Source organism: Cyprinus carpio, chromosome B11 (genome assembly GCF_018340385.1).
Source record: "Cyprinus carpio isolate SPL01 chromosome B11, ASM1834038v1, whole genome shotgun sequence".
Lineage (NCBI taxonomy): Eukaryota > Metazoa > Chordata > Actinopteri > Cypriniformes > Cyprinidae > Cyprinus > Cyprinus carpio.
The window spans coordinates 548,423-576,011 of record NC_056607.1 but is presented as its reverse complement, the minus strand read 5'-3'; the positions used below and the strand labels follow the sequence as shown (position 1 = coordinate 576,011).

The 27,589-nt window shown below is 39.5% G+C and overlaps 4 protein-coding genes across 5 annotated transcripts; 3 read left to right on the top strand and 1 right to left on the bottom strand.

The window, feature by feature from the left end:
- The first annotated feature begins 1,058 nt into the window (after positions 1–1,058).
- LOC109076854 (serine/arginine-rich splicing factor 6-like) lies at positions 1,059–6,661 on the top strand. The gene is made up of 6 exons (XM_042733486.1): positions 1,059–1,273; positions 2,586–2,749; positions 4,158–4,279; positions 5,260–5,462; positions 5,550–5,621; positions 5,702–6,661. The coding sequence occupies exons 1-6, from the start codon at positions 1,167–1,169 to the stop codon at positions 6,144–6,146; spliced, it is 1,113 nt and encodes a 370-aa protein (XP_042589420.1). The 5' UTR covers positions 1,059–1,166; the 3' UTR covers positions 6,147–6,661.
- Positions 6,662–7,523: 862 nt separating this feature from the next.
- Positions 7,524–13,674, top strand: ift52 (intraflagellar transport 52 homolog (Chlamydomonas)). 2 transcript variants are annotated; one of them, XM_042733480.1, is made up of 14 exons: positions 7,524–7,628; positions 7,851–8,143; positions 8,341–8,428; positions 8,504–8,633; positions 9,512–9,587; positions 9,671–9,742; positions 9,848–9,968; positions 10,044–10,127; positions 10,758–10,826; positions 11,652–11,806; positions 12,007–12,094; positions 12,458–12,566; positions 12,676–12,821; positions 13,278–13,674. In XM_042733480.1, the coding sequence occupies exons 2-14, from the start codon at positions 8,025–8,027 to the stop codon at positions 13,320–13,322; spliced, it is 1,302 nt and encodes a 433-aa protein (XP_042589414.1). In that variant the 5' UTR covers positions 7,524–7,628; positions 7,851–8,024; the 3' UTR covers positions 13,323–13,674. The 2 variants fall into 2 exon arrangements, with proteins under 2 accessions (XP_042589414.1, XP_042589412.1); XM_042733478.1 differs by having other exon boundaries at positions 9,848–9,974.
- On the bottom strand, positions 13,491–15,181 carry LOC109056416. Its single transcript, XM_042733485.1, has 3 exons — positions 15,044–15,181; positions 14,302–14,941; positions 13,491–14,232 (listed from the first exon to the last, which is right to left on the bottom strand). Exons 1-2 carry the CDS (start codon positions 15,066–15,068, stop codon positions 14,319–14,321), a joined length of 648 nt encoding a protein of 215 aa, XP_042589419.1. The 5' UTR covers positions 15,069–15,181; the 3' UTR covers positions 13,491–14,232; positions 14,302–14,318.
- Positions 15,182–15,608: 427 nt separating this feature from the next.
- LOC109076851 (myb-related protein B-like) lies at positions 15,609–26,973 on the top strand. The gene is made up of 15 exons (XM_042733476.1): positions 15,609–15,849; positions 16,458–16,554; positions 17,222–17,293; positions 17,390–17,482; positions 17,871–18,091; positions 18,293–18,425; positions 18,499–18,555; positions 19,735–19,926; positions 21,733–22,005; positions 23,393–23,535; positions 23,623–23,722; positions 23,831–23,941; positions 24,572–24,688; positions 24,770–24,919; positions 25,857–26,973. Exons 1-15 carry the CDS (start codon positions 15,830–15,832, stop codon positions 25,983–25,985), a joined length of 1,908 nt encoding a protein of 635 aa, XP_042589410.1. The 5' UTR covers positions 15,609–15,829; the 3' UTR covers positions 25,986–26,973.
- Positions 26,974–27,589: the final 616 nt, after the last annotated feature.

Genomic DNA, 27,589 nt, shown 5'->3' with positions numbered 1-27,589 from the left:
TTCTTTGTATTGGTCTTAAGCAATATTCTAATTTTCTGAGATACTGAATTTGGGATTTTCCTTAGTTGTCAGTTATAATCATCAAAATGAAAAGAAATAAACATTTGAAATATATCAGTCTGTGTGTAATTGAATGAATATAATATACAAGTTTCACTTTTTGAATGGAATTAGTGAAATAAATTAACTTTTTGATGATATTCTAATTATATGACCAGCACCTGTATGTCAGCCCGGCTGCACGGATGCGCTGTTCTCTTTCAAATCAAAGCGTAAATATACATAGAAAACGTATCCTTGTGGCGCGGCTGACACAGAAGAGCGTAAGCCGCCTGCGTTCTGCTCAAATTCTCCAAAATGGTCCTACACTGATTTGGAGTGATACAGAGGAGACAGATTGTTGAATAAATTCTTTATTTTTGTTTTCTTTGTGTACAAAAATGTTACGGCTGAATCACTGATGACAGATGGAGTATACTGACGACGACTTTCATACCTTTTATGGACCTTGATGCTGTTATTTATTTGGCAGTCTATGGGACAGTCTCAAGCCTCCCGGTTTTCATCCAAAATATCTTAAATTGTGTTCCAAAGACGAACGAAGCTTTTACGAGTTTGGAACGACATGGAGGTAAGTGATTAATGACAACATTTTCATTTTGGGGTGGAGTAACCCTTTAATATTATGCTGTTTTACAAAGTCTTGATTTTGTTTTGGGGGTGTACTAGAACAGGCTCTCACACTCAAAAACCACATTATTTTTCACACAGTGTGAAAGGGGCTTAAGTTCGTCGGTCTTGGGAAAGGTATCATGTCTCTGACAATCATTTCATATAAAATGATTCTTTAACTGTATGAAATTTAAATTTATTTATTTATTTATTTATTTATTTATTCATTCATTTATTCGTTTATTATTTTTACTTGTTTAATTAAATTGTAATGTTTATTGTTCTTGTTGTAATGTTTATCTGTTTCTTTCTGATATTGTTAATTAAAAAATAAAAACCTTTGTTGTTCGCGTGGAGACCGTGGCACGCCGGAAGTGACGTCTCAAACGCGGCCGTTATAACTTGTAACCGCTAGGTGGCCATTCCGCGGAGACCGACAGCGTTTAAAGCTGCGAGGGTTTGTGTGTTTGATTATTATTTATTAAACATCAACCATGCCGCGAGTGTACATCGGCAGACTGAGCTATCATGTGCGAGAGAAGGACATACAGCGGTTTTTCAGCGGCTACGGGAAGCTTTTAGAGATCGATCTGAAGAACGGGTGAGTTTTAACGCGAGGCCGCTGCCTCATAATGACAACTGATTTACATTTTCAATGCATTTTATTGTAAAAATATACTATTTTATAATGCATTTAAGAAGTCGTACGCGGTGGGTTGTATTTTAAATGCTCAGTTGTACCCTCTAGCCGAGTCTCTTACCGCGTGTTCAACATGGCGGAGGGTTTGTTGTGCTCCGCGCTTCAGCTTTTGTCATACGACCAGATGATATTTATTAACGTTTTTAAATTGGTCGGTGATTCTGGGACATAATATATCATTCCGAAGGTGATCGTTTATGTAAGAGTTGGTCAACTGTAGTTAATACGTACAGTAAACCTCGTTAGCAGTGCTGACCTAAATTTGCAAACGCTACAGCTACGCGTCGTTGTTGGTGTGTCGGGCGCATTATTGCTTCAACATTTAGTTAGTGTATTTATAAATGCACATTTTCGAATTGCATGCTAAGAAACGTATTTTGTGCTACTTCTCCATTCTGTAGAATGGGGCCCGTGCAATTTCTGTATGCGTGAAATACCCGGATGACCCCAATACATCAGCTGTGTGCTGCCAACATGGCGCTCGCTGTGGTCTTAGACACCGAGCAGCGTGATGCAAGTTACACCGTATTGCACTAATGCTTGTACGTTGTCAGCCTTTTTTTTGTTTTATTTAGGCTATTTACCAAAGCGTATCAGTTAAATATAATTAGACAAAGCAATTAGATTAAAAAATAAATAAATAAAAAAACACTGCAGTGTGATTATGATTTTTTTTTATTTTTTTTCTCCTTTTTCAGGCTCTGCAACTTGCCTGTGGCTCTATTTTATTTCAAAGATAATTGGAGTCCACTGGAATGTTTTAGTTGAAGTGTTATAAGCCATGAAACAAACCAGGCAGACGTGATGTGAATCACAACGTTACGAACTTTGAATTGAAGAGTTGAACTTTGGACGAAAAGACAGTGTAAAGGGCTTTAATGGTGGCAAGAAATACAATCCCATGAAGCACTGCGAACGACAATCGACATTAAACATGATTACGTTTGAGTTGAGAAATGAGTTGAAACCGTGCAGACTGACAGCTTCAAAAGCATATATCATCCAGTAAACACTACAAACCAACTACTGTTCTCTTTCTCAAACATGTTTTTAAAAAGTTGCCAGTATATATGTGCATTATCGACATTATAATGTTTTTTCTTTCCTGACATTGCCTTTCTGACCGCCTTACAGCTGACCTCGGTTACTCTGTTGGCCCTCGAACAGAATTTATTTATTTTTGTTGACCAAAGTTATGCTTGTTTAACTTCAGGTATGGGTTTGTGGAGTTTGAGGACACCCGTGACGCAGACGATGCCGTGTACGAGCTGAACGGTAAAGATCTGTGCGGGGAGCGTGTGATCGTGGAGCACGCGAGAGGGCCGCGGCGGGACCGAGATGGATACGGTGGGGGTTATGGGGGCGGCGGCGGGCGCAGTAAGTACAGTCTCGTTCATCTCAACAAACCTTTTTTTTTTTTTTTGGTGTCTCTCTTCCCCTCCCTCAGGCACAAGGAAAAAGTGGAGGTGAATAATAAGTGTTGTTTTTTTTATTCACAGTGGACTGTCAGTAGCACCTGCATCCAGTGACTAACTACATTTCTCTGTTAAAGTCTGAAGTACCTGTGGTCCGGACGGAAGGCTGTTGGGATCTAATATTCCTTAATGAAATTGGTCTTGAAATGTGACCTTGTTAAATGGGAGTCCCTCAAAAGATGCCTCTGCTTTTGTAGTTTTGGCCCGTTTTAAACGCCAAGGGTCATATAAATGTGCAGTATAACTTGAGTAATCTTTAAAAGCCAGGGAGAGTGACTAAAGATGTTTACATGTCAGATTGTGGGCTGTTTCCACTCTTTATTGGCCCATCTCTAAATCTATTCTAGCTAATAGATTTAGTAATCATCTGTAGTTGTGTTCTGAAGCCTCGCTGGCATGTAAACAGTATGACGTGTGACGATGCGATTTTGTGTTTACATCTGAATTCAACATTAACAAAGTCCTTGATGTTTCAATTTAAAAGAGTCCGGTGCGGGCTGAGTCCGAGTCCATTGAGGCTAAGATGACTGCCTGTCCCGTTTGGCCTTGGCTTTCACCTTACAATGTGTGTGTGACCTTTGCCCTTTGACCCTTGGCTGACCTAACCGGAAGCCATGATGACAGCTGCCTTTTGCCAATAGACCAGGGTGATGGTGAGGAAACCCATTGGTTTTTATGTTGAACGAAATATTGGTCAAATTAAACGAATTTCTGTAGCTACCCGCTAGTTTTTCATTTTAACCTTTTTATTTTTTTATTTGTTAAATGGGGTTATGTTGTTATGTTTCTTTTTGTCTTGTGTGTGTTGTTGGTACACAGGTAACATGTCAGCATCTAATGCAAGTAGTCCTGGTTACGTTTTATTTTTTTGTTTTTTTCCCCCCTTCTGTTTGTTTTCATGAGGGTATTGTGTACTTGTTTGCTGTCTTTATAAGTGGGGCTCACGTTAAAACCTCTTGTCGCTGGAGCGGTATTTACGTCCAGAGCATTGCTGTTCTTGAGCTGTTGGGTGAAGACCAGCAATGCGACCTTTGACCCCTTCAGAGGGACTGATTGAACAAATCCAGTGCAGTCATGTTTTTTTTTCTTTTGTTTTTAATAGTTCCACAGTAATTGTTCCCTTCAGAACTATGTGGTGCTGAGGTCTTATAATGTTTATTGGGTTGTGACTATTCAGCGGGGTGGGATAGGAAGACTTCATTTTCTCATGCCTGGATGTCATGCTTTATGCAGATGTCTGAAGAGGTTGCCTTGTGCGCTTTCTGGATTGCGTCTAATTCTGTACTGATTGTCTCTTGGCTTTTGTCTGGGCAGTAGTGGTTATAGCAGCAGGAGCCGAAGTGGAAGAGAGAAATATGGACCTCCGGTTCGCACGGAGTACCGACTGATAGTGGAGAACCTGTCCAGTCGCTGCAGCTGGCAGGATCTCAAGGTGAGCTTGGGTTCATGTCTTCAAAGGTGTCCAAAAAATGAAAATATTGCAATTAAGTGAAAGTGGATTAGAGTGTTTATTTAAGGCCTGTTGACACCTGATCACTTCATGCGTTTTCTCTGATTGGATAGCTATCGAAATCATGAAAACACCAGGTGTACATCTGATCGCTCAGACCACTTCAGGAGGTGGTCTGGAACACATTCCAGATGAAACTGGACAAGTTTAAATGCATCTGGTTGTTGAAACCGCATATGTTAATTTGAATCCTCCCAAAATCTTTAAATAGATGTCTGATAGCATGTTATAGGCCAGTGGTCTCAAACTCAATTCCTGGAGGGCCACAGTTCTGCAGAGTTGAGCTCCGAGTCACACCTGTTTGGAAGTTTCTAGTGATCAAGAAGGCCTTGATTATGGGTTATAGGCTGACACTTTTAGGCAGATATGACAGCGCTAATGCGAGACGCATCGCCGCAGATGAGTAGCTGAGTGTCTCTTCAGTAAGACGAAGCACAAACTGCCGTAGACGAAACTGAAAGTCGTAGACACTCAACACAATCATTCATAAAAAATGGCAAGACAAACATATCTTCTCAGTGCTGATTCCACTCTCTCTCTTGCTTTGATCTTGAAATCAGCTGATAATGAATAAAAAATTCACATATCGGTCGCGTTCATTGACGTGAACTGTTAAATTTGCACATAACACGGGAATTGAAGATCGGATTCATATCTGTTTGGCAGAGACACATTTATGTCCAAGTGTAAGTGGATCCATTTTAACAAAGGCGATAACTATCCAATTAGAGAAAGGTGTAAACAGATCCTTATATTACATCATGTTTCCCCATCCAAAGAGATGGGAGCTGCACTTGCATGTTCAAAGATGGCCGCCGAGTGAAATGACTTGTCTTAAACGGACTTTGATTACATGGAACTTTATTGTCTTTAATTGGAGGCCTTGTTGTTCTTGACTGTAGGACTTCATGCGTCAAGCTGGGGAGGTGACCTATGCTGACGCCCACAAAGAAAGGACCAATGAGGGTGTCATTGAGTTCCGCTCTTACTCCGATATGAAGAGAGCTTTGGACAAGTTGGATGGCACTGATATCAATGGAAGGAAAATCCGTCTTGTGGAAGACAAGCCTAGACGACGTCGGTCATACTCAGGGAGCAGGTCAAGGTCAGGCCTTCAGGTTCCTCTTTTCATCTCATTTGGTGTTTGCTTAACTATCTGTGTTTATTATTGTAAATCTCGGGGGGTTTTGAGGTCTCGCAGCCGACGCCGTTCTCGCAGCAGGAGCCGCAGAAGTTCACGAAGCCATTCCAGGTCCAGATCTCGGTAGGATTGTGCTTTGTGTGTGTGGTTAAAATGTGACGATGGCTGCTTTTCTAACTGGCTTGTGTTTTTTTGTTTTTTAGATCTAGGGGTGCAGCAGAGAGCAGCTCTCTTTTCAGGTCTGGTCGCAAGTCCCGCTCTAGGTGTATGGGAGAGTGTCACTCCAAGTCCCCAGCAAAGTCCCGCTCCAGGAAGTCAAAGTCTCGTTCCCACTCGCGTACGCAGAAGTCCCGCAGTCGCTCCACCAGCCACAAGTCCCGCAGTCGCTCCGATGCCCGCAAATCTCGCTCCAAGAGCCGCTCCAAGGCGAAGTCGGAGAGGGATTCCAGGAGCCGCTCCAAGGAGAAGTCAGTCAGTAGGAAGTCCCGAAGCCGCTCTGCTTCTCCAAGGGAGAATGGAAATGGAGACCGGGCCAAGTCCACTTCTCGTTCGCCGTCCCCTAAAGAGTCGCCCGGCAGGCGTTCCGCTTCTCGCTCTCCTTCACGTTCGAAGTCTCGTTCCCGCTCTCGGTCTGCCTCTCAAGACTGAGAGGGTTGCACAGCAGGAATATGTCATGCACAGTACAGTGTTAATCGATCATTCACAGCCTATGAACATTCACCAAATGATTAAAGAGGCTGCAGCCCCAGTGTAGTATTGATCACTGTGCTGTTTTCAACATTGCATGAAAACAATTGCGTACCCCCCATGAAATATCAAATCAGAATTTGTTTTCCTTTTTATCATTAGTTCATAATGTTTTGTGCTTATAAGCATTGCTCAGGCTGTTGTTTGTATTCAACTCTTTGGTATGGGGCGTCTTTAAAAGGCTCTGTGTTTTTGCTTTAGTGTGAGGTTCAAGGAGACTGTAACAATGTTATAGCCTAAATCTGATAGAATGCATAATTACTTCTGCAGCTGTTCTTTTGTGTAGTTAACAAGATGTGATAGTTGACTGGCTGGCTGTGGAAACGCTTCCTCACTGTGTAGTCATTCATTCATATCTTTAGTGCTTTGGATCATCTTTGTGAATTTTTTTTTTTTTTTTTTTTTTTTTTTTTTTTTTTTTTACAAAAAGTTTACTTGCAGTGTGATTTCTGTGATTTGGTTTCATTTTTAAATGGGTTTTTGAATATTTTCCAAGTGTTTTAGTTAAATAAACATTTAATTGGTTTTGAGTGTTGCTGCCTTTTCTTTCCTGAAATATGAGTAGATACTGACCATATGCTTGAAGACCATTGCTGCTTTTCCCTCACGCTCAGCTCTGTGTGTGTCAGAGTAGAAACCTCTTTCTTCTGTGCCCCTCTGGAGACCTCAGAGGTCAAGTATTTAGAGTCCATTTGAGGTAGTCTTTGGCACTACAGACCCTCACATCTCCAAATCAGACAATCCATGCTCAAGGTTACAATAGAAATATAAGTGATTTGTCGTGGATTGCTATCGTGAACGCGCTTTTTGGCAGGTACAAGTACAACTCGAAGTATATTATTCTGAACTTTTCATTCGCTTCGTACAACTTGTAATTGGCAGGTTTATTTTTATTTTTTATTTCCTGGAATAAGGCTGAATTCTAGGCGTGTGTCCATTTTTTTTTTTAGTTATTTTTTGGTACAGTTTTTACATACGTGAGCGATTTGGCGAGCCACGTGATTTACGTCAAAACTGTTTTTGATCGCTGTGGTAGAACAGGGTTTTTTTTGTTGTTGTTGTTGTTGAACAATGTCCACGCATTCAGTGCAACTTAATAACAAAAATAATAAATGCTTTAATTGGAATACGTTAAAGTTACACAAACTTTTATTTTTTAGGGAAATATGGATTCAATATAATACTTCACTTTATTAAATGCTATAAAACATGGATTTTTCCCTGAGAATTAAAATTTATGAATATGGAATTCAGCCAATAAAACTAAAAGAAAGAAGCAAGTGTGGGCGGGTTTAACGGAGTTGCTATGGAGGAAGCGCCCCTGGTTACGTTTGTGTTGTCCACAAATACCCACAATGCATTGTTCACGGTCACTACAATATGGTGAGTTCTGCAGTAACTTTGATTCCTTTTTCGGTTTTTAGAAGCATTTACATGTTATATACTGTAACATTATAACCCTCACGCAGCAAAATTTCGACTCGCTGCGTTAACAAGTTTTTATCAGCTGTGTAGCGAGTGATATTAGCGTTAGCCTGCTAGCTTAGCCGCTCATAACGGAGACAGGCTGATGCACAACATTTACAGTTTGTGTGTATTTTGCAGTTGTCGCTCCTCTGTCGTTCAACGTCGGGATTGAGGCGATAATGTATTAATTTTTTCAACACACCAGCCTGTGTGGCAGAAGAAAACAGCGACGAAAGAGTCGTGGTTTGTTTATTCGAGACAGAGATCTGTCCCTCCAGCGCCAGAGTTTGGATTCCTGACCCATATGCCAACATGGACAAGGAGCAACGAAACATCGTTGTTTTCAACGCATCAAAACGAGAGCTCTTCACCAACACCTCTGGATACAAGTCCATGCAGAAGAAATTAAGAGCACAGTGGAAGATTCAAAGGTATGACCTCATGTTTACAGAGATGTGAGGGGCTTTATTCATGTTTACGGGGGTTTTTGGGGAATTATTATAAATATTAATGGAAATTTGTTGTGAATTATGCACTATTTTTGGTGGATTACAGACATTCTTAAATAGCTGTTAGAAACGAATGATGTATTAAATAATCAAAACACTAAACTCTTCATGTTCTTCAGCATCAAAGAGGAGCTCACCTCGGAGAAACTCCAAGGAGTCAAGTTATGGATCACTGCAGGCCCTCGAGAAAAGTTCACCGCCGCGGAGGTGAGAATCCGCAGCTGAAATACAGATCAGTTAGAAGTCCAGCTTATGAACGGCTGTATATTTGTTGTTGTTCAGTTGGAGGTGCTCAAGCAGTACCTGGACAGCGGCGGAGGTCTTCTTGTGATGCTCGGAGAAGGAGGAGAAATGAAATATGACACTAATATCAACTTCCTCCTGGAAGAGTTCGGCATTATGGTTAACAATGGTGAGAGTGTACTTATTTGTATTTTTTAAATGTCATCTGTATTTCATAAATTCAGACATATTTGCTATTATTTTGTATTTTAAATAGTGCTGTCAATGATTAATCGCATCCAAAATCAAAGTTTTTGTTTACATAATATATATATATATATATATAATATATATATATATATATATATGTATATATGTACTGTGATTATTTATTATGTATATATATATATATATATATATATAAATACACACACTACATGTATATACACTTAGATATTTATATTAGTATATTCTATATAAATATATTTAGTATATGAACATAACATTTTTGTCTTAAATATATACATGCATGTGTTTGTATTTATATATACATAATAAATATACACAGTACACACTCATATATTAAGTGAACAAGAACGTTTATTTTGGACGTGATTAATGGTTTGACAGCATTAATTTTAAATGTTGCATTAAATAAATGTTTCAGGTTCTTAGAAATATAAAACTGTCCATTAAAGTTGCTTTTACCTCTTGTTTTTAAAATATACCATTTTTGAGAATTATTTTGCTTTAATGAGGAAATTTTCAGATGGTGTAAAAAGTAATAAAATATTTTCCTTACACCTGGAATACATTTGCGTGGACACATTTTAATCATATTTATTAGGGTACAAAACATTTATTTGTATTGATTTATTTTTTTATGTCTTGTCACATTATATCACTGTTTTTCTCTTTAATATGATGTCAGGATGCCTCCACCACCTTGACATTGTTTATATTTCGCTTCACATAAATCAGAAACTTGAATTTAGGCATTTCAAATCTTGTGTTCGTCTTGGAAGAGGTTTGATAACGTTTCAATGTTCTTTGGGCTTGGGCTTCCAGATGCAGTAATAAGGAATGTCTACTACAAATATTTCCATCCCAAAGAAGCACTTGTGTCCAATGGTGTTCTGAACAGGTTTGTGTGTCCCGTGTGTATTCACATGTCTGGATTTGTGTAAAGATTGCATCGAAACAAACTGATTTTCATCTGTATTTCAGAGAGATCAGTCGTGCCGCTGGTAAAGTGGTGACGGGGGTGATTGATGAAGAAAACACAGGGAACAATTCACAGTAAGCTGGAGCTTGTTGTTGTTAACATTAACAATGTTTAAGTGATTTAATAGTTAAAGTTCCACATAAGAAAGCATGATGAGTTCTTATTTGATGATTAAACAGGGCACTTACATTCGTATACCCTTACGGGGCCACATTAAACGTGATGAAGCCTGCGGTGGCCGTCCTGTCCACCGGCTCTGTGTGCTTTCCGCTCAACAGGCCCGTCCTGGCCTTCCATCAGGCGAAGGTGTGTACAGTCAGTCTGTTACACTCACTGCGCTCTTCTGTGCTCTGATTGTGTCTCTGTTTGTTTCAAAACGCTGGCAAGTTGGCTGCTCTGGGCTCATGTCACATGTTCAGTGACCAGTACCTGGACAAGGAGGAGAACAGTAAAATAATGGTAAGGTATTCGCTTGCTATTGGAAAACATCACTATAACTGCTGATGAAAGTGTAGGGTTAGAGATTGTTCAAAGTACTGCTCAACTAGCGCTCAAACCACTAATCCTAACCCTTTGCCCATAGCTTGCTCTGCTGGATTTGTGCAATGAGCTTAAAGGATCAAATAAAAGATGGTGTCATTGCTTATTCACCCTCAAGTAGTTCCAAACCTGGATGAGTTTCCTTCTTCTGATTTCTCAGATTTCACAGAAAATTGCATATAGTGTATAAAGGGCTCAGACTTTATAGCTTCAGACTTTGATTCTGAAGGAGCTCAGAGATTTTTTTGAGATTGTTCAGATTTTAAAAGTTGTGTACTGCATTGGAGCGTTTAGATGGAAAGGTACTAACTTTAGAAGGTATTACATGTAGTATTATGTTTTTTAAAAAGACACTAGAGAGAGTGTTGTCATATTAAATCCACTGAAGTTTCTGTATAAATGTTAGCTGTTTAAAGTCTAGTGTGACCACAGCTTTAGAAATGAGTTTTGCATCGGCGAGCAGCACTCACATTCCTTCACAAATTTAAAACCTTATTTATTCTTTGACAATTTCATGTGTTTTAATACAATATAATGTCTACATTCCAGGATGTTGTTTTCCAGTGGCTTACAACAGACAGCATTCCTCTCAACCAGATAGATGCAGAGGACCCAGAGGTGAGCGCTTCCACTTGCGTAACCTACAGTATGCTGCCTTCACGTGCTGCTGGACATTTTGTATTTATGATTACGAGCTTGTCGCATTCAAGTGCTTTGTTGTCGGAACGTTCAAAATTTAGCATCCCATTGGTTGACAACACTGTATATAAAACATAATTCAAATGTTCATACTGTGTATATATACATATGCACTACTTTATCAACAAGACAATGTGATGTAATAAAATAAAACAAAAAAACGAATAAAGAACAGCACTGACATCAGCAGCCATTGTCCATGTTTAAAGCTTATGGCTCGCCCAACTCAGAAACTCTGGTATCAAAATAGTTTCCCAGTAGTACATACGGCTAATTCCTGATTAGGAAACTTGTATTTTACACTACCATTCAAAAGTTTGGGCTCAGTTGGATTTTTTTAAATGTCACCAAGGCTGTTTTAATTTACAGTAAAAACGGGAATGTATTATTACAATTTCAATTACATTTTCTCTGCTGTAATACATATTAAAATGTCTTTTAAGCCGGTGATCAAAGCTGAATTTTCAGCATCATTACTCCAGTCTCTAGACACGATTCTCCAGAAATGCGGATTTGCTGCTCAAGAATAATTTCTGAAAACTGTCATACATTTTCAGGATTCTTTGATGAATAAAAAGTTGGACAGCACAGCATTTATTTGAAATGTCTTTACTGTTACTTTTGATCAATTTAATGCCTCCTCGCTGAATCGAATCATCTGAGCGGCCTGACTGAGAGCTCAGGCCATGCTCCAGGGCTGTGACGTGACACTGTTTTCACTGTAAACCGGCTTCATTTTCCCAGATCACAGACTACACCATGCTGCCAGACACAGGGAGTCTGTCCGAGCGTCTGAGAGTGTGTCTGCAGGAGGGAGACGAGAACCCGCGAGATTTCACATCTCTGTTTGACATGTCTTTGCTAAAGCTGCACACAAACACTCTTCCCTCTGTCCTGGAGTAAGAGCTGCCTTCAGTCTACGTTTCTTAAAGAGGATTTCATGTTGTGCTCTAACCAAAAAAGTACATTCAGCGTGCATGTTAAAACTATTCTTGTGTGCATTATCATAACTATCACTGTCACAAAGACATGAGTCGTGTGTTCGGCCAATCAGACAAGCGCTGAAGCAATAACTATTGTCATGCCTGTTTTTTTTTAGTGCTTACAAGCAGCTGTATGTCAAACACGAAGCTCTCCAGCTGATCACACCACAGTTTGAAACCCCTCTGCCTCCGCTGCAGCCTGCCGTGAGTCTGTTTGCAAACGCACATTAGCTTAGAGTTTATTTGTTACCACAAGACAAAAAGAAAAAATGTAACCAAACCAAACGCTGTCTGTCTCTGATGCAACTTTTCTATTCTGCTGATGCAACCAAGGCTGCATGGGTGGAGAAGTGCAATTATAACTCAATAACCCCTTGGCTAACTGCTAGCTGGTCAGACTAGTTCACAGGACATCATCCCTGCAGTACTCTATGCTGGATCAAATACTTTCATTATTATTTGCCTTGATTTTCCTGCATTATTCCATGCTAAATGTAGTACATAGTTCACAACTAGTTTGCTTTCTTGTTTATGGGTCTGTTTGTAGAGGCTTTGTTTTGTGTTCAGGTCTTTCAGCCGGCCTTCAGGGACCTTCCGCCTCCCATGCTTGACCTTTTTGACCTTGATGAGACATTTTCTTCTGAGAAAGTGAGGCTGGCTCAGCTCTCAAATAAATGTGAGTCTCTACCATTCGTTCAGATGCTCAGAAAGAGTTCTAATACTGTCACTGTGTCAGCTCGAGTGGTTGCTGATTGATTGGTAATGGATGTCTCGTCTTCTGGAAGGTACCGACGATGATCTGGAGTTTTATGTACGTAAATGTGGAGACATCTTAGGAGTGACAGGGAAGTTAGACAAGGACAAACGAGATGCCAAGCACATACTGGAACACATCTTCTTCCAGGTGGTGGAGTTTAAGAAAATCAATCAAGTAAGTTGAACATGCAGAAACATTTCTATTTGACCATTCAGTGAAAGTGCCATAAACAGTGGTTTTAAATCATTCACAACATTACTTAAAAAATTTAAGTAAACTTACATTAGTCTGTGCGTCACTGACCATAAAAAGACTAAAGAGAATAAAGAATGAAACAAGTTGGAAGAGCTACTTTTATGATACTTGTTTATAATTTTTTTTATGATGTTTTTTATGAAAAGATTTAAATTGAAATCATTTCCTTTATGGAAAAGAGCATCTTGGACATTCTGCCTAAAATCTCTTTTTGTGTTTGACAGAGGACAGAAAATGTTAGGTGCAAGTGTCTGATCATATATAAAGCCAAAAAAACAACTCTGATGATGCATTGTTTAATTATTGAGGAAGAAAAAAAGACAATTTTTGGCTGAATTATTAGCCTAAAACTGCCATTTCTCCTCTTTCCTCCAGGAGCATGATATTGACACCACAGAAGCAAGGTTCAACGTGTATTGAAGTAGACAGGCCGTGGATCTCTGGAGTTTTGCAGCAAGGACTTGTTTTTGAGATCTGTGTGAATATACACAGTCTAGACACTCAAACTGTGCTTTACTTCCAGTACGAGAAAAGTCAAGAGTGCTTTGTCAGAACTTCCTCAGGCATATGGTTTAAAGAATCCACTACATTTCTTGTAACAAGGTTCTTTTTTTTTTTTTTATATAAATATGAGCTTAGTTGTCTCACGTTGGAGCATTTGTATACATACACATTGGGGTCCAAATCCCGTGTTTGAGATTGATATTTTGGATCACGCACTGCTTTACGTCACTGAAAAAAAATAAAATAAAATCCGGCACTTAATGAAAAAGGTGATGCTCTCATGTTTCACTGATGCAGGACCTCGAGAAAGTACAGTATACACTAAATATCCTTTTATTTCTAGGTTGATGTGAGCCAGTCAGCTGAACCTAAATGCCAGGGCTGTCCAAACCTGTTCCTGGAGGCCCGCTGTCCTGCGGAGTTTAGCTTAAACCCCAATTAAACACAACTGATCAAAATAATAGGCTTCAGGCTCACTAGAAACTTCCAGGCAAGTGTGCTGGAGCTAAAATCTGCGGGACGTTGGCCCTCAGAGAGCAGGATTGAACACCCCAGAGTCCCAGGACCACAGCAGCAGACAGAGATTAATATAGAAGCATTTTCACTTGCGGTCTCAGTTATATTCACCCTCTATTGTCACTGTATTCTTCGGCCCACATTTCCACGGTGGATGAAGTAATTGCACATTCTGAAACATGTTATTGATCAATCAAAGAGACATCGGTTTGAGTAGACTCTGTGACATTAATGAATGCAAGTCATTTCAACGCGCTTTATTTTTTGATTAAATACATTTCTCTTAGTAGTAAGAATCACAGTAAGAAGCCTGTAAAATAAAGAGGCATATTAGAACAAACCAAGTTTTTCCAGGCTTAGCGTTAGTGCACATACACACCTCAAATATGGTGTCTGTCAAATGGCCAAGTTAGATGAGCTCTGTCCCTCTCGGGGATCTGGGATTGCAGGAACCTGACTAGATCCCTGCCGGACCATTTCCCTCCACGAGCGCTGGAGCTCCTCTGAAACGTTCGGGTGAGGTGACCTTCCTGACGACACCAGAGAGGCCTCAGGGGGGGCCGACAGGTTAATAGGACTCCATGTGGACTCCAGACATGACTTTGGGCTCTCAACTACGGCCTTCACACGACGGGTAAGGACACTTCCCACGACGGGTGAGTGGCGGTCAAATCTGGCGGTGGAAAGGTCCAGCGAGCTGGCCAGGACGGGTTTCTGACACTGGTTTCTCTCGTAGGGCGTGGAGGACTTGCCTTGCACTGGACTGCCCAGTGCTGTGCTCAGGCTGCTGCCAGGAGACAGGACGTTCCTGTTGAGGGCAACTAAAGGAGATGAAATGCTCGTGGAGTAGTTCAGACAGGGTGCAACAGCACAGCTGGGCTCTGGATACTCCAGCACAATGCCTTTGTTTGGTCTCAGGAAGCCATCGGCTGAAACCGCTGATAGAGACAGACTGTGGTCCGCACAAAAGCCTCTGTCGAAGTCAGACAGCGATGGGCCCTCATAGCTCCTGGCCAGCTCTAGAAAATGAGCAGTGTTTAGGATTTACCATAGAAATGGGTTTTGTTAGATTTAATTTAAAATCAAATGAATTCATATAGATGCATGTATTAGGATTTCACCAGGTCTGTCACGTCCTGCATCCATCGGGAACGCGCAGTGTTAATTAGACTCAGCTTGCATTTATAGCTGTGCTTGATTAGCTCATTACGAGTAGTTCTTCATCTACAGGCTCACATGGAGAAACCAGAGTATTTTATTTAATATATCGTTTGGCGGAAAATAAAAGAAAGTGATTTCGTTCTCTTTAGAGAAGTTGCATTTAAATATTTTCAAAAGCTAAACCCTTAATCTGAACACATCCAAAATCTCCATTCTGAACTATCTTTATAATGCAGTAAAAGGTAAATAATGAGAAACAGAAATGATTTGAGAAACTTCGAACATGCATATTTATGTTTTGGACAACATGTTTCCATTTTAAACAAATATCAGTGATTTATCAATGAATCAGTATTTCCCTGATATATTATGGCCATTGTATATATTTTCGCTTTTGTGTAAAAATGCATTATTATTATAGCACACAGTTGTTTTTAGGGAAGCTCGTCCATGTGTTAACGAGCGCGCACGTACTGCGTCTGGGGCTCAGGGGGACGCGCACGCAACGTGTGTCCGCTGACGTCACTCGCGGGAATGGCTAAGAAAAAGAAGCGCGAGATAGAAACTTGGGCGCGCAGCAGTACATGTTTAGCTGGCGGGTCGTGGGGCGCTTTTTAATGAAAGCGTTTACTGTATTTGATCGACCATCTCATTAACATCACAGATGTTTTTGCGTTTGTATGCTGCAAGCACAGTGTCCTCGTAAAGTCTGTTTTATTGGTGCATTTTGAGCAAACTTTAGGGAGATGTCGCGGTGGACGCGCGGGTAAGTGCATAAAGAATATTATTCTCGCATGTTTAATGTCAATTTATAATAGAAGTTCACTTTAGGACAAGAAAACGATCACATCTGATGCATTCAACATACCGGTTGGGTTTGTAGATGTTGTTGACATTAAGTTTGTGAATGATGCATTGAACCCCGCCTAATATAAAAACACAAAGAGAGCGCAATCTCACGGCACCCGTTCAGTTTAAACGCTATACAGACGAGTTTAAAGACACTCTGTGTTTGCAATGTTCTTAACTAATCCAAATCATTTCTGTCTGATGCATTTACATACTTTTACACGTGTTGATGACATGCATTGAAACAATTAGCCAGATATGCTATTAGATCGAGGCGATGCTTTAACGTTACATTACACAAAACCCAACTGTGCGTCCTTGAGAGCGTCTGAATTGATTTAATCCCCTCTGATGTTGTTGGAGGAAGTTGGGTTTTTCATCTAGTTCTGATGAACATTGTCTGGCAAACACAAGGCCAGATGTCAGGTGGTGTCAGTGCACCAGCAGCACATTGTTGCCAGAGTTTGCTGATCTGTGTTCAGTGTTGTTTTCCCAACCCTAAACATGAAGTCTGTGTTTGAACAGAGAGGATGAGGAGGAGGCCATGTGTCAGGACACAGACTCCGATGTGGCTGATCAGAAGGATTGTGGGAAAGTCAAAGTGAAGTGGACCCAAGAGGAGGTATGCTGCTATAAACAAGGCCTTAAATCTTAAATCACTGAATTCATATATAGTGGGGCTTTGTTTGAAATCCTACAGAAATGAAGATTTCTGTATTAGATATTACTGGAAAAGTATTTAATTCCACTTTTTGCTCATGTGATGTGAAGTGTAATTATTAATGATCAAAAATCATTGCAGAAGGTGCTTGAGATTATGAAACTCTCTAAAACAAAAGATCGAAAACTATTAGAAAGCAGCTCATATATATAAGACACCTGAAACTACACTTTTGTTTTCCCCAAATCTCCACTTTGCACTGTTTAGAAATATATTTTTTTTTAAATTTTTTTTTTGTTTGTTTGTTTAGACCTATAAACATTGATCTTCACACAAACTGGGAGCTCATGAGATATGATAAACAGAAGCTCAGTCATGCTCTGTTTGTGTGTTGATCAATGCTCATGTGACTACAGGACAAAATAAAATACATTCATCATATAAAGCCAACATATCTTTAGAAGAAAACAAATGCTTGATTCATATGGATTACATTATTTTTTTTTTAAGTGTGAAGATTTTGGTTGTGTAAACCTGACAAAATTGGGAGAATAAATGCAACTTTTTCCTTTTTCTGGCGTGAAAGCCAGAGGATATTTGTCAAAATGAAAGATGGTGTATTTTCCAGGATGATAAGCTGCGAAAATTGGTGCTGAACTGTGGACCAAATGATTGGAAATACATCGCTGGCTTTTTATCTGTAAGTCTGTTCACATCTGAAATGCATTCAGAGAGCTCACATGAGAGATTCCTGGTCCAGTTTTATATCTCTGCAATTTTGTTGTTGTTGTTACAGAATCGATCAGAGCATCAGTGTCAGCATCGCTGGTTCAAAGTTTTGGATCCTGATCTCGTCAAAGGACCCTGGACGAAGGAGGAGGATGAGAAGGTACAAAACGTCTGATTTCCAAGCTTGGAAAAGTATGGCAATGAGTGAAATGTTAAGTCCTAAACATTTCTTTGGTGTAAATTTGACATATATTTAATATAAATTCTCTTTTTGTTTTTTATTAAGTCACATACAGATGTATTGCCTATGATTTTTTTTTTTCTACAATGTGGAAGTCAAGGATGTAATAGCTAAATCTAATCATAAGAACTGAATTTACTGTATAACATTGAAGAACGCTGGGTAGAACAGAATCCAGAAAAAATAAAACTGGAAAAACAGAATTTGTAAAAATGACACTGTAGCTTACATAGGGGCCTTACAATTGGTTTCTTAACCAGTAATCTTGACCAATCAGACTAGTCTGAGAACGTATCGCTGTGTCCAGGTGATTGAGCTCGTGAAGAAGTACGGCAACAAGCAGTGGGCGATGGTGGCCAAGCACCTGAAGGGCCGTCTCGGGAAGCAGTGCAGAGAGCGCTGGCACAACCACCTCAATCCAGACGTCAAGAAGTCTTCCTGGACCCCAGACGAAGATCTCATCATCTACAAGGCTCACTGTGTGCTGGGCAACCGCTGGGCCGAGATCGCCAAGCTGCTTCCTGGAAGGTGAACGCAGAGTAGATTTCAGGAGTGATAGATTGGTTACTTGGCTTTTAGGGAAGGCTTGTGTAGTTGAACTGGTTTAGAATCAGCAGAACGGAGCACGGCTGAATGTAACGGTGTGCAGGGGTCTGGAAGCTTCAGCTGAAAATATTTTAAAACGTTGACTGAAGATTTAAAAAATGAAGATTTATCTGTTTTTAACAGAACGGACAATGCTGTCAAAAACCACTGGAACTCCACTATCAAGCGTAAAGTAGAGACGGGTTACTACGCCGGCGTGGACACGACGCTTCATGTGCCGCAGCAGACGGAGAGTGAAGAGCTGGTGTCTGAGGAGGTACTTCTGCAGGCTTTGAGTGCACAGCAGCCCTCGGCCAGGCTTGTGGATTGACTCTTGATTTGTTTTATAGGTGGAGTTCTGCTTCGATGGAGCCAGTGAGGGCTTACCAGGCGACGTCCTGAAGAGGGTAATGAAAACATCAATGATTTTAGTTGCAGAGTGTATTACACAAAGCCAGCATATGAGGCCTGCTTTTGACATTCAAAACTTTTTGTGGCTTTCTACTAACTGTATTAAAATGCTCCGGCTGTGTTTTCTGCATTGCGACACCACATCTGTATCTTCAGTGAGAAATACAGGGACAAGTGTAGTCTAATTCAAAAAATGAGCAGATTCTGTATGTTTCAGTTCTTAGTTTTATGATGAAAGATCTGTAGTTTCAGTGCAATGCAATACAGTGATGAAACGTTCCTCGAAAGCCTGATGGATCATATCTGATACATTTGTTATTAAAAATGTCTGGATGATCAAGTAGGCTAAAGCTAAGTTGCTTCAGTCGAGTAAATGGTCACGTTGAAATATTGCTAATATCAATGTTATTCTTATGTTTGCGTTGTTAAAAAATCTGTAAAGTTTTGACCGCAAGATGTGAAGAATGAGCTGAAGGTGTACAATTACGCTAAAAGTCCTTTTTCTTGTTTTGAAAGTGTAAACCATCAGTCAGATGACAGAAGTAGAGATTGTGTGCAACAGGTTTTTCAGCCAAGTTTTGGTCATGTTGACAATTTATAGCCCTTGGAAATCTGCATATAAAGTATGACACAGCAGCAAGCTTGTGGCACTTAAATCAGTGATAGTGTTTGGTTGTTAATATGACGATGTGAGGTTAAGATATAGTTTTAAAACCTGTGTCTTTAATAAATGTGACCCTGGAGCAACAGAAGCAGTCTTAAGTCGCTGGGGTATATTTGTAGCAATAGCCAAAAAAAAAACATTGTATGGGTCAAAATTATCAATGTTTCTTTTATGCCAAAAATCATTAGAATATTAAGTAAAGATCATGTTCCATGAAGATATTTTGTAAACTTCCTACCGTCAATATATCAATACTTATTTTTTGATTAGTAATATGCATTGCTAAGAATATTTAAACAACTTTAAAGGTGATTTTCTCAATATTTTGATTTTTTTGCACCCTCAGATTCCAGATTTTCAAATAGTTGTGTCTCAGACAAATATTGTCCTGATAAACCATACATCAATTGAAAGATTATTTATTCAGAAAAATGCACACTTAAGACTGGTTTTGTGGTCCGGGGTCACAAACAATCATGTGTTTGCGTCTTGCATTCTTGTGTGTTTACAGGATCCGGATGCTCATGAGAAAGTCACCCCTGCTCCACACAAAACCGCATCTCCCAAGACCCCGAAAGCTCCAGCGAGCCCCAAAAGTGAAGGTGGAGACTCTAATGTGTCCACGTGGGTGATGGACAGCTCCGGGTTCCTCTCTCCCTCAGCGGCCCCCATGCTAAAGGAGGTGATGGAGCTCATGGATGGGGTGAGTTCAACCCTAAAAACAACAGCTGCTATCTGTAATTATCAGCAAATATCTTATACCATATATATATATATTATAATTGATATTGCTACTAAAAACAGCCGTCACCTTACTCTCTGTAATTTGATCAAGTGAATTAATTGGTCAGAGATGAACTGCTACTACTGTCTGCTGATGGCATTTAGCTGCTGACGTAGATGAGGTGAGAATAACTTAGCATAGATCAGTAATGTTTCACAGCAAAATGCATAATGGCGTCATTTTCCAGCAAAAGTGTTTAAATAGTGATACACCGAATAAACAGGCTTGGCTGAAAGCGAAAATTACGGGCTCAGAAACACAGAACGTTTACTTTTCTCAGTAAAATAGCTTTGTTACTCAAAAAAAGTAGTCTACTACAAAATTACTAATTACTACTTTAAAATTGTCATTTGATTACATTACTGATTACTGCATTTAAAAAGTAATCAGATAACTAATTATTTTACTGTCAAGTTTACTTTATTCTTATCAAACCTAAAAAAATACACTACAAAGTGAAACTTCTAGTACTTTCATTAATATTGATTGAACAATTACATAAGTATTGTTTGTATACACGCAATATCAAGAAAACTTTTTATTTCTTTATTTTTTGGTTTTGTAAAACAAAGAAAAACAAATAGGGTGCGCTTTCTGCATTCTCCGTCTCCGTGAATATCTTCCTGAAACGAGTCACTAAAATGAACGAAAATGACGAGAAGTATATCTAAAGAAAGTTTGAAGTGTCTATTTTTAAATGAAGTAAGTCATGATGAAATCAAATATTCTCTGATAAAATAATCCGTGAGGTACAGTCTTTCCCATCAGAGCTCAATAATGTGATCAGGCCCACGCACATCGCACGCTGTGAGATCATCATCCACACAAAACCAGGCTTGAGACGCGCGAACATGTGAGTATCTACAGACACGCTGCGAGGAATAAGACTTGAATTTAACGCAGAAGAAGAATGCGATGCAACGCGGCTTAATCCAGCGGCGGATCTCAGTCTGATGAGTCATTTCTACTTATTAGTGTTACTGTGAACAAACTCTTCCCAAATTATAATGCCAGACTAAAATATGTGAAATCCAATGCAACATTTTGAAATATGATAGGTAACCTTGTTGTAGAACTCGTCTGCATTTTAGATAGATATAATTAAAATTAATTAATTATTAATTCATTAATTTCCTCTCACTGTTGTTTGATCTGAATGGCAGACAGGACAAACACTGGACAGCTTCCCCTTTAAGACTGAAGTCTAGATTCAATATACTGCTTCTTTTTCAGCTGTTCACTCTCTCTCAAGACCTAAATCACTGTTTGTGAGGATACTTGCAAAGACGGGGTTTCTGATGCATATAAGTGTGTTTATGTAATCGTTCAAAACCAACAAGGCGGCAAAAAAATGTGGGCTCCTCTCACACAGAAACAGAGATGGTGCACGCATATAGCTCTGTTGTTTATGTTTCAACAGTTTGAAATGGTTTGTATTAAAACAGCAGTGTTTAAAACCGCGTGTCCATGCTACAGATGTAGTTCCTCGTTTACTCCTGGCTGCTCGTTCTCCACCTGGGTCTGTCTCCCCTTCACACCCCGTGGTGGCGTGTAAAGATTGCAGTCATCCAAACGATGAAAAAGTATTACTGTAAACAGTGTATTTTGTGACACCACAAAATAAACAATAGAGCATAATATGAAATGACTTTTTATTTTGTCCATTTGATATATATGGTCGTATCGCACAGCTCTAGCCTGATGATGATAATGCTTTCTTCCACAGATCTGGAGGGCTGGTGTACGATGTCGGACTTTGAGCTGCCGGAGGAGAGCCAGAGCTCCGAGCTGCTGCAGTTTCGTCTGGAGGGCAGCACCCTGCAGGAGCTCAGCAAGGGCAGCAAAGGGGAGCTCATCCCCATCTCACCCGGCGGGGCGACGCCTCCGTCCATCCTGAGCCGCCGCAGCCGCCGCCGCATCGCCCTTTCACCAGACCCCAACGACTCCATGACCCCCAAGAGCACACCGGTCAAAATCCTGCCTTTCTCTCCTTCACAGGTACCGCACACGCTTTCACATCACTGCCATATTTACACCTCATTATTAAGGTCCAGATCACGCAGTTAGCACCAGCGGTCGACCAATATTTTGCCTTTTTTTTGTTTATTTTTTATTATCGGCATTGGGCAACATTTTGGAAGCAGGACCTTTATTTTATTGGCGTGGTATATGACAAAATAAGTTTGCCAGTCAGACTTATCAAATTTTGCTGAGTGCACTGCTAGTTGCAGTTTAATTCATTTTTATTCATATTTTCAACAGTTTCTTTCTTTGTGAAGAATTCTGAATTCTCTAAAATAATTTAATCAGATTAAAAATTAAAAATTTAATTTAATTTGAAATGATTGTAATGCAAAATTAATATAAATTTCACCAGCAGCTATGCATGTTTTTTTATTATCTTTTATATATTGTCATATCAGCTTTTTTATCAGGTACCACGCTCTCTAAGATATCAGAACTGACATCAGCCGTCTTTTTCCAGCTATCTTTAACCCTAAAAAGGGCAGAATCATAAAGAGACATCAGAAAATTAATGTATTGATATTTTCTATCTTATTGGGACTCACATAATACAATTTCATTATTTTATTTATATATAATTTTTTGCCGGCTCAACATCATGATGTCTATCAGACAATGGCATCGTCTGTCTCGGCCCAACCCTAGTTATTACAACTTTTTATCTCACAATTCTGACTTTTTTTCACAGAATTGTGAGATATAAACTCGCAATTGCGTATTATAAAATCAGAATTGCAAGATATAAACTAGCAATTCTGAGAAAAAAAGTCAGAATTGTGAGATAAAAAGTATTCAGTGGTGGAAATGGGCTTACATACAAATCAATAATTTTCTGTCACAATATCACTTCTATTACAAAGCAGTTATCAAATATGGATCCTTGACTGTCATACATTTCCAATGATATGTGTTTTGTCAAGATTACAAAAAGACTTGATTTTCTAAAACACAAGACACAAAATCACAGAGTCTGTATGTTTTTATATCTTTATTTAAAAAGGCGACGTATCCCCTGAGATGCAAACATTTAGAGACAGATTACAAAAAATGTAAGCATTTAATTCATAAAATTTCAATGTTAACCTAATAAGCTGATGCTGAACAACAGCTGTTTAAACCGGCAAGTCATTGTTTTTATTGACTTCTTCTCGAACAAGTTGTTGGCCGTTCTGAGTTTAGTTTTGTTTTGAGCAGCTGAATGTGACAATATCTGCTTGTGTATAGCAGACACACACACTCACAGATCCTTAAGAGAGAAACCATCCGACACGTTTGATTCAGAAAGGCTTCACAACAGTAGCTGTGCTCCTTTATTTACTGTAAAATGGTTCTGAGTTTTAATATTTTGCTGTTTTTACAGTTCCTCAATATGTGGACCAAGCAAGACACGCTGGACCTGGAGAATCCTTCTCTGACGTCGACTCCTGTTTGCAGCCAGAAGGCCTCCGTCACCACACCCCTGCACCGCGACAAAACCCCGCTCACGCAGAAGGAGAACTCCCTGTACGTCTCAGCCTTCACAGACCGCTTTATTCAGATCATTTCAAATGTCAGATGTCATTGTTAAACTCTTAATTTGCCCTCCTGTAGCTTTATCACACCAAATCACAAATCTGACCTGGATACGACTCCCCGAACCCCCACTCCATTTAAAAACGCCTTGGAGAAGTACGGCCCTCTGCGGCCCCTGGTGAGAGTCTTCCTCGTTTAAACGAGTTTAATCTCATACAGCTCACTGATGCTTGACCTGCTGTTCTGGTTTTGATACTGTGAATCTGTGTCTCTTGATTCTCTTAAGCCTCCGACTCCAAATTTGGAGGAAGACCTTAAAGAAGTGTTGCGCAGCGAGGCAGGAATTGAGCTGATAGTAGAAGATGAAACTCCTACGGAGAAGAAACGCAAACAAGTGGTAAGACGGCACACACAGACTTCTGTAGGGGTGAATGGGAGACAACAGCAAATATCATTTTTTTATTTTTTTTTTGTTGTTGTTTTTTTCATCTCATTTGCTTGAATAGCAATACTTTTTCCCGAGCTTTCAAAAAAAGGGGGCGACCTCAGCAAAAACGTCACTCGCAAATTAATATTTATGGCACGCAAATGCGACTGTTTTAGTCGCAGTTTTTGGAGCCCCCCCCCCCCTGCCCCCCCCCCCACCCCCAAGATATTTCCCAAGTGATGTTTAACAGAGCAAGGCAATTTTAACAGTATTTCTTAATATATTTTTCATCTGTAGAAAGCCTTATTTCAATTTGCCTGAAATAAAAGAATTATATAATGCATATATAAAAACTGCTAAGGTCAATATTATTACCCCCCTTAAGACATTATCTGTTTGATTGGCTACAGAACAAATCACCATTGTCCATTGATAGTGAAATAATATGTACTGTCATCATGGCAAAGACAAAAAAAAAAAGTTTAGACTTGAAAAAAGAATTATGCTCACAAAGGAGGAGAAGCAGATACACGTTTATCAAAGCATTTTCAAGAGTCGAGAACAGCCTGAGAAGTATTAATTGTGTGTCTCTTGTAACAGCATCGGCCGCCGATGAAGAAAGTGCGCAAGTCTCTGGCTCTGGATGTCATTGACTGCAGTGAGACTGCTGCTGCACGAAAGCAGCAAATTAAACACACAGTCAAAACCAGCCAGAAGGTACAGAAACCGGACCGATGGTGTTACTGGGCAAATGCATCACTGAACAGATTTAAAGCATGTTTTGTTTTGAAACTCCAGGCTCAGATGGCGCGGTCGCTCCCTCTGGTGTCCTCTTGTGGTGTGAAGGAAGAGAATGTGTTGGATCAAGGATTTATTCTTGGCCCGAATGAGAGCGGGCTGCCCGCTAAACCTGTGCCTCCCACACTGAAACAGAGTCCTCCATTACCTGTAAGTGCTGTTAGATCAGACAACGACATGTTTACAAAACATAACTTATTATCATGTTTACAAATTATATGCAGTCATAATAGATTATCACAACACAGCAAGAGGTTTTTTTCTCAGTTTATAATTAAGTGTTTATTATGCACTGATGACCGACATTGGTCAATTGGACGCTCTGCGGTGAATGGGTGCCGTCAGAATGAGAGTCCAAACAGCTGATAAAAACATCACAATAATCCACAGCACTCCAGTCCATCAGTGAACATCTGAAGAAGTGAAAATCTGCGTGTTTGTAAGAAACAATCCATTCTTAAGATGTTTTAAGTTCAAAATGAAATTTACAAATGAAAACGGCTCTAAACAAATATGTGGCTGGATTTTGATGCGAGAGACAAAAGGAGATGGGACTTTTTCAATGGATGAAGTGTTATTATGGATTATGGACAAGCCAAATTGAAATGAATAAAAATCTTACAAATGCAGATTTTCACTTCTCCAGATGTTCACTGATGGACTGGAGTGCTGTGGATTATTGTGATGTTTTTATCAGCTGTTTGGACTCTCATTCTGATGGCACCCATTCACTGCAGAGCATCCATCGCTGAGACACTGATGCAGTGCTACATTTCTCCAGATCTGGTGAAAAAACAAACTAATCTACATCTTAGATGGCCTGAGAGTGAGCGCATTTTCAGCAAAACAGCATTTTTTTACAGCATTTTGTGTGAACTATTCCTTTAAATAAGTTTTATTTCACTAGACAAAAATAGGCATCACCATATGGTTATTTCATTTAAATCATTTCACTGTTAAATTTCCAGCAGCAATAGTTAAATCCTGATATATACTGCAGCCATGATATTTAAAAAAAAATTGTCCATTTGAGAGAGGAAAAAAAAAAAAATGTTTTTTTTGTTTTGTTTTGTTTTTTTCCTGCTAGATGTCTCCAGCCTGGGAAACAGTTGTCTGTGGACGGACGAAGGACCAGCTGATCATGACGGAGAAAGCAAGGCGGTACCTTCGCTCTCTAAAATCTCATGCACCAAACCGAGCGCTCATACTTTCCTGATCCCACGCCGAGCCCCAGTGCAGATTCTGGATAATTTTCTACAAAGCATAATGTGTAAAATTTGTTTTGATTAAAAAAAATGTAAATGTCATGTAGAATATGAAATCAATTACTGTTCCAGAATAGAGACTTTAATGCTGATAATGCTCTTGTCCTGTTTTCTGTGGCATATTAGCAAATTCAGAACACCACCTGACTTCATTTAACCCTGTATAATAAGTGTGTTGCTATTTTATTTTATTTATGTATTGTCCAACTGTTTTTGATGTGGCAGCAAATACAAAAGGGCCAACATGCTGAGCTGAGTAAATGATCAGGTTGCTGTTCAGGAATCTCAGTATCGTTTTATATTCTGTTCTGCATATCTGTAAGGATATCGAGACATCTGCTGGACTCGGCTCATGTGATGTACTAGCTGTATATACAGTCTGTGTATTAAAAGAAATAGGTTGACATTTTTCCTAGCTTTAAGTTGGTCAAAATGTTGCACATCTTGAAGTTTTGTAAAATAACATTTAGGACCTTAGGCTAGGGCTTTAATTCAGTGCGCATAGAAACTTTTTATTTTTGAAAAAGAAAAAAGTAAGTTATTGTGTGCTACAAAAAGAAAAATAAAAGAGCCATGGACTGTCTTGATGGTAACATTTAGACCATGTATTTCTGTGTAACTAGCATTTTCAAAAATAATTGTCTAACTATTTCGGTTTTCCTGAAATGTGATTACCTTGTCCTTTGGTAAAAGCTGTATGCTATGCTGCTCGTATTTAAAGTTGAGTTGAGATGGATGTAAGGTGCAGTTTTATCTGGTTGCGTGCAGAACTGATGGCATGCAGTGACAGTATTGTGCTAAATCAAATGTATATAACTGAGCTTGTAACACACTGCAGTAGTTACAGCATTTAAATCGAGGTCAAGTTTTTGTTCTTTCATGTGGGGTTGTGTTGGATGATTTTTTTCCCTAAGGAACATAAAAGGACTTACCAAAAGATCAGATGTGCTCTTTTTCTATACCATGAACGGATGCATGATGCCCCAGAACAAACATGCTGCTTTTCTCGGTTAAATAGAAGTAGCATGTTACAGAAAGATGCTTAACTGTTGCACATGGTGAAATGGCAGACGCCGGTGTTTCTCAGGATGATTTTAGCTAAAGTCTCGTTCCTGAGCAGTCAGTTGACTGGACGGCCATCCTCCTGGACTTTACTAGAGCTGCCGTTTTGGGTGATTTAGCTTCTATTCATTGAGAGGCAGATTGGCCACATAATGTCAGGATCTACTGAACTGCATGACTTTCTTCTACTGAAATGTGTTGGCTACCTTTGACTTGTATGAAAAAAAAGGCATTTATGAAAATATCTTTTGTTCCACAGATAAAAGAAAACTTTATAGGTTTGAAATCTTCACTTAAAAACACAAATTTTTGTGTCATGCCCAATCAAAATAAGTTTGTCAATATATGCAACACATGTTGTAATTGTGTGAGCTCTTTAATGATACCACACAGAAAGAATACAGACTAAACACGCAGACTGAAAATGACTTAACTTGATGTTCATAACATTCTGGGACTCATTTCTTTGCACTGCTTCACTCTGTATACTTTC